The following is a 12,231-nucleotide window of genomic DNA, read 5'->3' as shown; positions in this document are numbered from 1 at the left end:
TAACCTACTCATTCGTATCTGTGGAGTAATGTTTGTAAAAGATTGAAGAGATCTGAACGGTTCAATATTTTAACTATGGCTGGTAATCAGTGGTTCCAACATCTGAAAGTCAGTATAGCTTTTATTCAACCTTGGCCGAAAACAGACAATATTAAGGATACCAGGCGTAATCATACACAAATTACCACACAAAACTATGAAGGCCATAATCATCGAAATATAAGCGATCGCCACCGAAGCGCATATTCCTGACTCAGTAATATTTCTTGGGTGTATCCTCATACAGATGCTGCAATTCAATAATCGTTACCAGGTATCCACATCCTAGCAGTAATCCGTAGTCATTTTTTCAATTAAAAAATTTAGAGTTTGGCTAAAGTTAATGTTGTAAATATATGAAGCTACAGTTCGCCTATCTAACAACAATTTATGATTTCCAATCAACCAGAGTAGCGCTTTGTCGGAATGAAATTTAGATGGAATTGCACGAAAATATAAGCCACGTCGACATTTGTAGCGATAAACATATATTACCTTGGAGTATGTTTCTGACTCAAACCTTTTTTTGCGGATATTGATAGTCACAATGTGTAGCCTGCACCACAAAACCATGAAAAGTTAACCGAAGCACTTGGTCGGTCCACAAGAGATAGACCAAATCAAAATGTGATTGTGTTGTAATAATATGTTGGTGATGATGTTTGTGTAGCGAAATAGGGACGTGAAGCCTGAACCCACACAGGCAAAATCATAATGCTGGTTAATTTGAAATATAGAGCTTACACTTTAATGACTTCGGTCTAACAGAAGTAGGCATCGATATAATTATGTGAATATCAACGAGGTTTCCGTGTATTCGAAAATACCCACTTTCAAAACAGGACCCGAAGATAATCGATAAATAGTCATGCGCGCAAACGAATGGTAAAATTATCTCTTGAAGTTGAAGCAGGATGCTAATGCTTCGCGAAGAAGAACGGGCGGCCACTGGAAGCGGTATGCTGCATCGTGAGACGGCAGCTGATACATTCACACCTTTGTACTTCACAGCGAAAAGGGACTATAAAGCCTCCGCTGGAAGTATTTTGTATAACAGTTTCCTTTGCTCTGTGTATCGGTAAGTATATGTTGCATATCTTTAACCAGGTAATGAACTTCTTAGCCAACAGTGAAGATTTGATTTAAAGTTTGAATCATTGATAACGACAACAAAAACACGATTTCGGATTCGAGATTTTAAATACTCAACATTGATGATAATATACTTTATTTTAGGAATCTGAAGCTTTTCATAAAGTAACTTTAACAAACATTGTTGAAAATGGCAACACTTGATCTCTCCATCTTCCAAGATGCAGCTCAATATCTGCGTATGTCTCAAGAGGAAATGCTTGTTTTACAAACTCAGAAGCCTGACGGTAAGGTGTTTTGAAATAAGTGTAGGCCTATGCATTATTAAAGTATCACTGAAACCAAACTTAATAAATATTTTAAATATAGGAAAGAAATACGCATGGGTACCAGACAAGGAAAAATGTTATTTGAGGGGAGAAGTGATTTCTATCGACGGAGGAAAGGCAAAATTGAAGACATGTGATGACGGAAAGGTAACTACAGATTTTTGAAGAAAAGCTAACTAGGTCTGTTATTCATAGTCATTATTACCTAATATATATCTTTTTTACAACTTTAGGAAGTAACTGTAAAAGAAGATGATCTTCAACTGATGAATCCACCCCGATACAAAAAATGCGAAGACATGGTGAACATGACCCACTTAAACGAAGCCAGCGTACTCAACAATCTCAAAGAAAGATACGAAGCTTTCATGATTTACGTGAGCATCTACGACATTGTCCTTACACAGCATGTTTGTTTTGTATTTCAGTATATAACTAATCGTGTAATTGTGTTCTATTGCAATATCTAGACATACTCAGGCCTGTTCTGTGTCACCGTGAACCCGTACAAGATGTTGCCTGCCTACGCCCCATACGTCATCAACGCTTACAAGGGAAAGAGACGAACTGAGATGCCCCCTCACTTGTATTCTATTGCTGACAATGCATACACTGAGATGTTGATGAGTATGTAGAATGTATTAAGTTAGACAATCACAATTTTTGAAGAATCAATTTTTGATATATATACAATGTTTTTTTTTTCATTTCAGATCGTGAAAATCAGTCTATGTTGATTACGTGAGTATTTTTTGATTTCAACATGAAACTCACGCGCTTGCACTGACAAAGGATATAATATTTATTTATTTTTTCTTAGTGGAGAATCCGGAGCCGGAAAAACTGTGAACACAAAGAAAGTTATTCAGTATTTTGCTTTGGTGGCTGCTGATGGAAATGCAGCTGGAAATGATGATAAGGTAAATATATATATATACTGAGCAAATATTGCTCACAAACTTATACTTGCGTTTTTACATAGATGTAATTGTTGCTTTTTTCAGGGAACTTTGGAAGATCAAATTGTCCAGTGTAACCCTGCTATGGAAGCTTTCGGAAACGCTAAAACTGTCAGAAACGACAACTCATCTCGTTTCGTAAGTTGACATACATTTTTAAACAGACGACATCAATGAAATGATTTATAACAAAAATTTCGTTTTTCAATTTAGGGTAAATTCATCCGTATTCACTTCGGAAGCACCGGCAGTCTTGCATCAGGAGATATTGAGCATTGTAAGTACAAGGAAAATGGTAGAAACAACGACTTTCACAAATGAAACATCCGTGACAATACAAACTAATTTTTTTTTCAGATCTTCTCGAAAAATCTCGTGTAATTTGGCAACAAGGCGGAGAAAGAAACTACCATATCTTTTATCAGCTAATCTCTGGATCAAAACCAGAACTTATCGGTATGTTGAATATATCTAATCTATGTAATATGGACTATATTTATAATATTTTTCTTCAACCAAATACATATATATATATAAAACTAAATATTATGAGTTATACATAAATATTAAGGCATTTATCTTATTTTTAGACCAACTCCTATTGACAAAGGATCCTTACGACTACAAATCCATTAGTCAGGGAGTTGTTTCTGTCAACAACTTAGATGACGGAGAAGAATTGCTTTTAACTGATGTAAGGAATTTTAGTTAAATATTCAATATTGATAGTAAACATTTATCATTAAATTGCAGAAATATAGAGATTATTACTTGTTATAGGATGCATTCAAAGTTCTTGGGTTTACACCAGAAGAAATTAGTGGAATTTATCGCATAATGGCTGGTATTATGCACCAACAAAACATGAAGTTCAAAAACAAGCAACGTGAAGAACAAGCTGAACCTGATGGCACTGAGGGTCAATATAAATTATTTTTTTTGTTGAACAAAGTTTCGATTTGGTGATTAAGTGTACTTAACGTCATTCATCGTATTCAGATGCCGATAAAGTTGCATATTTGTTCGGTATGAACTCTGCTGATTTTCTCAAGTACTTGTGTCATCCACGCGTAAAAGTTGGAAACGAGTACGTAACAAAGGGACAAACTGTCCCACAAGTTACCTATGGTATTGGCGGATTGAGTAAAGGTGTTTTTGAAAAACATTTCAACTGGTTGGTCAAAATCATCAACAACAGTCTCAGCACTAAACTGCCAAGAAGTTACTTCATTGGTGTACTCGATATTGCTGGTTTTGAAATTTTTGACGTAAGTTTTCAAATTTTCCTAATAGCAGCCTACAAAGTGCAACTTGGCATACTAATATTCGAACATTAATTTTCCAGTTCAACAGCTTTGAACAACTTTGCATTAACTTCACCAATGAAAAATTGCAACAATTTTTCAACCATCACATGTTCGTTCTTGAACAAGAAGAATACAAGAAGGAGGGAATTGATTGGGTTTTCATTGATTTCGGTATGGACTTGGCTGCTTGCATCGAACTTATCGAAAAAGTAAGTATTCAACTATATTTAATTCAAATAAAATGTATTTATATACCACAGTTCAATGTAATAATACTTATACATTTTTACAGCCTCTTGGAATCATGTCTATTCTTGAAGAAGAATGCATGTTCCCGAAAGCTACAGATAAATCTTTTATGGACAAACTGTACCAAAATCATTTAGGCAGAACTAAGGCGTTTGGTAAGCCAATCAAGAAGACAAAATTCGAATCTCACTTTGAGCTCCACCATTACGCTGGAACTGTAAGTATTCGAGTTGTTTCGATTTCCTCTCTGGTTACAAAGATTTAATATTTACATTTTATATTTAATCAAGGTTGGATACAGCATCACCGATTGGCTCGAGAAAAACAAGGAACCATTGAACAATAGCGTTGTAGAATTGTACAAAAAGTCCTCATTGAAACTTATGCAAACTATCTGGGAAGGTTATTTGAGCCCAGAGGAAGCAGCTGCAGCTGCAAAATCTGGAGGAAAGAGAAAGAAGGGAGGTTCTTTCAACACTGTATCTTCCATGCACAGAGAGAGCTTGAACAAACTCATGACTAACCTGAGGTATATACTATAAAATATGGATTATTCACTTATACAATATCACTTTGACTGGTCAATATTTGAACTATCGTGATGTATTTTCCAGATCAACTGCTCCACATTTCGTCCGTTGTATCGTTCCCAATGAAACAAAAACTCCAGGAGTTATGGATCCTCATGTTGTTTTACATCAACTTCGTTGTAATGGTGTGTTGGAAGGTATTCGTATTTGCCGCAAAGGTTTCCCCAACAGACTTCCTTATGGAGATTTCAAACAAAGATATCGTATTCTTAACCCAAATGCCGTTCCTGATGGTCAATTCCTGGACAGCAAGAAAGCTTCCGAAAAGATTCTTACATCTCTTGAAGGCATTGATCACGAAAAATACAAGCTCGGGCACACTAAGGTAAAATAAGTTGAAAATTGTTGCAATACGTTGTCATTTCGTATTTTGAAAGTTTTTACAACATCTTAAAATTTTCATAGGTTTTCTTCCGTGCTGGTATGTTGGGTGTTTTGGAAGAACTTCGTGATAACAAATTGTCATCAATTTTCAAACTTATTCAAGCTCGTATGCGCGGTAAATTGATGAGAATTGAATACAACAAACTTATCGAAAGAAGGTAAATAGAAACATTCATCGATTCAAGCTTAATCACATTCTGAAATTAGTTTATAAATGGGTCATCTTATTTAAATGAACACAAATACAAAAATCGGTACAATATATGTTATGTGATTTCTTGCATTTTGGTACATTTAACGAATCACGGTTTGAAAGACCTTTAATTCTAATTGTATTTATGTCTGCAAACTTGATATTCTTTCTGTTCTTAGTAGTCAATTATTTATCTCGTAGTTCGGTCAGCAACTAAATTTATCCTTTTCATAATTCATTCAATAAAACGTATTTCAGAGTGGCAGTCCGCGTTCTTCAATCCAATCTTCGCGCTTTCTTTGGTGTTCGTGACTGGGAATGGATGAAACTTATGTTCAAGATCAAGCCCCTCCTCCAAACTGCTGAAGCCGCAAAAGAACTTGAACAATTGGAAGCTGAGAATGAAGAACTCAAGACCAACTTGGAAAAAGAATCCAAGAGACGAAAGGAACTTGAAGAATCTCAAGTTTCTCTCATCCAAGAAAAGAACGATTTGGTTTTGCAGCTGCAGTCTGTGAGTATAAATGTGGTGATGCGTGCAATACATTCGGAATTATCCAATTCACGTTTTAACTTTACCTGACAGGAACAAGATAGAATAGACGATGCTGAAGATCGTTGCGATCAACTTATTAGAACCAAAGTTGAATTGGACGGAAAAATCAAGGAAACACAAGAAAGATTAGAAGACGAAGAAGAATTGAACAATGAATTGGTTTCTAAGAAACGTAAGCTAGAAGATGAATGCTCCGAATTAAAGAAAGATATTGATGATCTTGAAATCACTCTTGCTAAAGTAGAAAAAGAAAAACACGCTACTGAAAATAAGGTATGTGCAAAATATCATCCTAGTTCTGTCCTAGTTGCCTTAATACAAAATTAACTCGGTTGATTTATTTTTTTGTAATGTTTCTTATTTGCAGTTGAAAAATTTACAAGAAGAACTAGCCTCACAAGATGAACAGATCGCTAAACTTCAAAAAGAAAAGAAAGCTTTTCAAGAAGCACATCAACAAACATTGGATGATTTGCAGGGAGAAGAAGACAAAGTCAACAGTCTTACCAAGCAAAAAGCAAAACTTGAACAACAAGTTGATGACGTGAGCATAACATACTAACACTTCTTATGTTATATATGTATAAATACATATTTTATTACATTGTATGATGCTAATTACATTTTGCTTTCAGCTTGAAGCATCTCTCGAGCAAGAAAAGAAACTCCGAATGGATCTTGAGCGAACTAAGAGAAAGTTGGAAGGAGATTTGAGACTTACTCAAGAAACAGTCATGGATCTTGAAAATGATAAGCAGAGACTGGAAGAGAAATTGAAGAAGCAAGAATTTGAATACAGTCAACTTGCTACCAAACTTGAAGATGAACAAGCTCTTGTTATGCAACTTCAAAAGAAAATTAAAGAACTGCAAGCTCGTATTGAGGAACTTGAAGAAGAACTTGAAGCTGAACGTGCAGCAAGAGCAAAAGTTGAGAAGCAAAGAGCTGATCTTTCAAGAGAGTTAGAAGAACTAAGTGAACGACTTGAAGAAGCAGGTGGTGCCACTGCTGCTCAGGTAAGTGGTATTATTGGCTGAATTTAAGAAGAGTACCAATACAAACTTGAACTAATGATAATATTAATTTTCCAGGTTGAGCTTAACAAGCGTCGCGAGGCAGAATTCTCCAAACTTCGCCGCGAGTTCGAAGAATCTAACCTTTCTCACGAAGCAACAGTTTCAACATTACGTAAGAAACATGCTGATTCAAGTTCTGAAATGAGCGAACAGGTCGATAACTTACAAAGAGTCAAACAGAAATTGGAAAAAGAAAAGAGCGAAATGAAAATGGAAATTGATGATCTTGCTGCCAACGTTGAAAGTGTTACAAAGGCTAAAGTGAGTCTAACTTGAGTACAACCTACAATCTATTTATAGACCGAAAATAACTGTAATTCATGTTTCATATGTTGTTTACAGCTCAACTACGAGAAAATGGCTCGCAATCTGGAAGAACAATTTGGTGAATCCAAGGCAAAATGCGACAACTTGACGAAGGAAGTAAATGAGCTGAACGCTGCTAAAGCTAGATTTGCTTCTGAAAATGGTAGGTTTATAGACAACCATCAAAACGTACTGAAATGCTGTATCGTCATGTTTTTTAAATCGAACATATTGTGTAGTAATTGGGTTTTACGACTCATTGGTTCGGCAATTGAATTGCTTTCATGAGTGCAATAAATTTTGCTTATCTTAATGTTTTTTTATGAACAGGCGAACTTTCACGACAACTCGAAGAGCGTGAGCATTTGATGGCTCAACTTACAAGAACCAAGAACAGTTCATCACAACAAATTGAAGAACTCAAGCGTGTTGTTGAAGAAGAAGCCAAAGCAAAAGCTGCTCTTGCACATTCTGTACAAGCCTCAAGGCACGACAACGACCTTCTTCGTGAACAATATGAAGAAGAACAAGAAGCAAAGGCTGAACTTCAACGAGCTTTATCAAAAGCAAACGCCGAAGTTGCACAATGGCGAAACAAATATGAAACCGACGCTATTCAGAGAACTGAAGAATTGGAAGAGGCGAAGTAAGTAATCACCATGGATAGACACAAAGACAATTTTTCTTGTATAAATATGGGTAAATATTATGTTAAACCTTTCCAGAAAGAAGTTGGCGACTCGTTTACAAGAAGCTGAAGAGCAAGTTGAGGCAACACAAGCAAAGTGTGCAAGTCTTGAAAAAACTAAGAATCGTCTCCAAGGAGAATTGGAAGATCTCACAATTGATCTTGAAAGATCAAACTCGGCTGCAGCAGCTTTGGATAAGAAACAAAGAAACTTTGATAAGGTAGATACTAAGACAAGTCCTAATAAAAAAAAAACACTGGTCTCATTTATACCACGAATAGTGCATTACGATTGTTGATTTTGTATTTAGATTCTTGCTGAGCATAAACAAAAAGAAGAAGAATTGCAAGTTGATTTAGAACAAGCACAAAAGGAAGCCCGTGGTTTATCAACTGAATTATTCAAGATGAAGAATGCTTATGAGGAATCTCTTGATGCTCTAGAAACTGTCAAGAGAGAAAACAAGAATCTTCAGGAAGAAATTGCTGATCTTACTGATCAACTAGGAGAAGGAGGAAAAAGCATTCACGAACTTGAAAAGGCAAAGAGAACTCTTGAACACGAACGCAACGAAATTCAGGTATACCGCCTACCATGTAAAAAACTATATTGACCAATTTAAATTATGGGGAAAATATTGATTATTATTTTTGTTGAACAGGCTGCTCTCGAAGAAGCAGAAGGTGCAATCGAAGGTGAAGAATCAAAAGTACTTCGTCTCCAAGTAGAATTGGCTCAGATAAAACAAGATTTTGAAAGAAGACTAAGCGAAAAAGAAGAAGAAATTGATAGTCAAAGGTTAGCGTTCTTGACCATTCTTCAAATAAAACAAAAATAATAAGTAAAGCAATCATGTTAATTCATACCTATATTACAGGCGTAACCAACAGAGATCACTTGAATCAATGCAAACTACTCTTGATTCTGAGAGTAAAGCAAGACAAGAAGCAGTTCGTATGAAGAAGAAGATGGAAGGAGATCTCAACGATCTTGAAATTCAACTTGGACATTCTACTCGACAAGCTACTGATTCCCAGAAAGCAGTTAAAGCTGCGCAAGCTCATGTTAAGGTAAGTACATATTCGGAAATTGACATTTTTTCATACTTAGTATTCCCACTTTTATTAAACTTCATTGGTGTTTAGGATTTGGAATTGCAAGTTGATGAAGCTCAACGTCACTCTGAAGATCTGCAAGAACAATTCGCCGTCATCGATCGTAGAGAAAACTTACTCAAGGCTGAAATCGATGAGTTGAGATCAGCACTTGAACAAGCAGAACGTGGTCGCAAACTTGCAGAAACTGAACTCCTCGAAAGCAGCGAACGATCCAATCTGCTTCATACGCAAAACACCGCACTTATTAACCAGAAACGTAAATTGGAAGGTGAACTGCAAAACATGCAGGGAGAAGTTGAAGAATCTGTTCAAGAACAAAGAAATGCAGAAGAAAAGGCAAAGAAAGCAATCACTGATGTAAGTTCGTGAAAATATATTTCTGATCCATCCTCATCATTTATTTGCTGATTTAAAATTTTCACTTGAACATCATTTCAGGCTGCTACTATGTCTGAAGAACTTAAGAAGGAACAAGATCTTTCATCTCACTTGGAAAGAATGAAGAAGAACATGGAACAAACAGTGAAAGATCTTCAGCAAAGACTCGACGAAGCCGAACAAGTTGCACTCAAAGGAGGAAAGAAACAAGTTCAAAAACTTGAAACTAGGGTGCGTATATTGTTACTTATATATATTTGGTACTACTATAGGTTGTAGTTATATTTGATGCTATATAATTAATTGAACTCTTGGTCTTTTTAGGTACGCGAACTTGAAAATGAACTTGACGCCGAACAACGTCGCAATGGTGAATCTGTGAAGAACCAACGTAAATACGAACGCAAGTTGAAGGAAGTGACATACCAGGCAGAAGAAGACAAAAAGAATCTGACCCGCATCCAAGATCTTGTTGACAAACTTCAAATCAAGGTCAAAACATACAAGAGACAAGCTGAAGAAGCTGAGGAACAAGCCAACCAAAACTTATCGAAATATCGTAAACTGCAACACGAATTGGATGATGCTGAAGAAAGGGCTGACATGGCAGAATCTGCTCTCAACAAACTCAGATCCAAAGCTCGTGATATGTGAAGCAACGTAAGTTGAAATTTAAATAACGATTTTTTATTTTCAAATTCGTTGAATCTTCAAATAATCACAACTTATGCTTATGTTTTTCAGAGAATGAAAGGAAGAACTGATGAATGGTTCAAATTGGGAACTCTCAGTGTGATAAAATGTTTTCAATTTTAAATAGTGACTTTAAAGTCAACTTACAAAGCTGAATGAAATAAATTATACAAAGCATAATGCTAAATGAAATATTTTTTGATTTTCTTCTCATCAATGGTGTAGAAGTTATGAAAGAGATTTTTGGGCTTTTCTCGCATGGGCTTAGTTATGTGCCGTCTATAATGCGTTGTCTGTTAAGAAGTGATAGAAAATGTGCGTGAATGCACACCATCATAGATATACATGTTCTGGCTATAGCAGTGTTACAGCTCAAGAAGCGTGTCCGTGTCTTTCCACCTCTTCCCCGCAAAAACACTTCACTTGTACGGACCCCTGATTCGTCCTTGCGTGCGAAATATTGCAGTCACCTTTAGCTCGGTGCTCCCATGAGTGTCCTAGGTATTTGCCTTGTATACTACAAAATAATGGCATATTGTCCAAAGCAGGGGTTTAAATTTTTATAAAATGTTAAAACTTGAGCGAAATTAGCAAAATTTACTACTGAGGAGGTTCGAATATTTTTATCGAATCGAACAATTCGAAATTGTACAATGAATACCAAATATTCGAATGGCGAATAGTTTTAAGCTGGAAGTGAGGTAAGGCCAGGGAGTCGTTACTTCCTTCTTATGGAAATTACAACGAGACCGGACAAAACGTTAGTAACGACGTATTTTTACTCATCGATCTCGATCGATGAGTATGTTGATAGATTTACATGTGCATTCATCATAACTCGGACCAGAAGCCCGGTGTTTTTGTATGATTTATGTCGTATAATCAGCGAGTTATCAATTAATTAGTGATGAGACACGAGGTGTCGCTATTGAGTCAGAGCGTTTTTGGGATCTCCTAACTGAACATGCGGAAGATCGATAAGTCAGCGGTCTCTGATCGCCTTCTCGTTTACTCCGTTAATTAATCTCTGAATCCTTTTATCCGCGTGCTTGATTATCACTGCGATCGGCATCGTAATGATGAGAAGCTATGTTTCCACCTATTTCCATTATCTATATATTGGAAATACTCATGCGCCTTGTCATGCACTTTCGAACTATTGAACTTTTGAATGAGTCCAACATACTATCAAATCCTCTTGAGTGATTAGCTTTCGTATTCACGCAATTTTAAATTTATTTATGACCTTATAATAATTTTTTTTCACAAGCCCGAAAATATATTAAGGCGTCATAATGAATCAAGGAGCAATTGGTAAAGCGGCGGGCCTCACAAATGGCATAGCCTACGGTCCCCTCAATCACATGAAAAGTGATCGATTTTCTGGCTGTTCGTAAGAGCGTTTTGTATATTCCTGCGGGTTCGCCAAACGTCCACGTGTGGCATGCGTTTTATCCAACCACGAGAGATTGGCATTCCGAGATACAGTGGCGTAGGTCGTGTGTTGTTAAATACCCGAATAGTTGATTACCTTTGGAATATTTCAATATTCGATTCCCTATTCTAAGATTTTCCCCAGACCCAGTTCAAGTCGTATGAATTAATAAATGCTTTAAGGATTGCTTGTAGATAATTTTGCGATAAAGTAGGACGAAAACAGGTGACGCCAAAAATGTCGCTTTGCATCATCAATCTTCATAGTTTTACTGTATATCGACACTACTTGGATTTCTGTACTTTTGGCTTTCAAAATCTGGTACTGAAAGTGTTAATAACGCTTTCATTTTTTATTGTCTTTTTATTGTGCCGTAGTGAAAAAAATATTTCAGCCATGGCGTAGAGTGTGAGTTATATAATTGGCATCGATTTGAAAATGACGTGTCACATTATTGTAAGGATGGTGAAAACCGCTTATGCCCAGATAAGAAATGGCAAGCGATACTCCCTTTTAATGGACTTTGTATTGCTTCACCGAATTATAGTAACAAAACAGCTGTTTTGACAATTATATTCTTTACGTAACATGATTTATTGTGAGGCACGTGTAGCCTCAATTATATCATAATCTAATCTTACTCGTTTATTGAGCCTTTAATTTGATTCTAATTGGACAAATGAGAACAACAAAAAAGAAAATATCCAAAATGAAATATTTTGAGATATAATGCAATGAGGAAATAAATGAATAAATCTATATTCTATTCGAGAGATGTATCACTGCTTGATTTTTATTATAAAAAATATCATTTGTTGGATTTTCAACTTTTTAAAAT

At 36.0% G+C, this 12,231-nt stretch overlaps 1 protein-coding gene across 1 annotated transcript; it reads left to right on the top strand.

The window, feature by feature from the left end:
- The first annotated feature begins 988 nt into the window (after window positions 1-988).
- On the top strand, window positions 989-10,150 carry LOC120329213 (uncharacterized). The gene is made up of 33 exons (XM_039395756.2): window positions 989-1,117; window positions 1,276-1,418; window positions 1,501-1,607; window positions 1,694-1,837; window positions 1,931-2,087; window positions 2,174-2,201; window positions 2,281-2,380; window positions 2,465-2,557; window positions 2,633-2,696; window positions 2,777-2,875; window positions 3,010-3,113; window positions 3,200-3,338; window positions 3,419-3,687; window positions 3,765-3,935; window positions 4,019-4,192; window positions 4,266-4,504; window positions 4,590-4,890; window positions 4,971-5,107; window positions 5,401-5,656; window positions 5,729-5,971; window positions 6,066-6,242; window positions 6,334-6,714; window positions 6,790-7,035; window positions 7,117-7,243; window positions 7,411-7,726; window positions 7,806-7,989; window positions 8,080-8,349; window positions 8,431-8,567; window positions 8,647-8,839; window positions 8,915-9,244; window positions 9,326-9,496; window positions 9,590-9,925; window positions 10,010-10,150. Exons 2-32 carry the CDS (start codon window positions 1,322-1,324, stop codon window positions 9,917-9,919), a joined length of 5,784 nt encoding a protein of 1,927 aa, XP_039251690.2. The 5' UTR covers window positions 989-1,117; window positions 1,276-1,321; the 3' UTR covers window positions 9,920-9,925; window positions 10,010-10,150.
- Window positions 10,151-12,231: the final 2,081 nt, after the last annotated feature.

This window comes from Styela clava, chromosome 12 (assembly GCF_964204865.1).
Source record: "Styela clava chromosome 12, kaStyClav1.hap1.2, whole genome shotgun sequence".
Classification (NCBI taxonomy): domain Eukaryota; kingdom Metazoa; phylum Chordata; class Ascidiacea; order Stolidobranchia; family Styelidae; genus Styela; species Styela clava.
The sequence above is the reverse complement of the archived record's forward strand: the minus strand, read 5'-3'. Positions and strand labels throughout refer to the sequence as shown.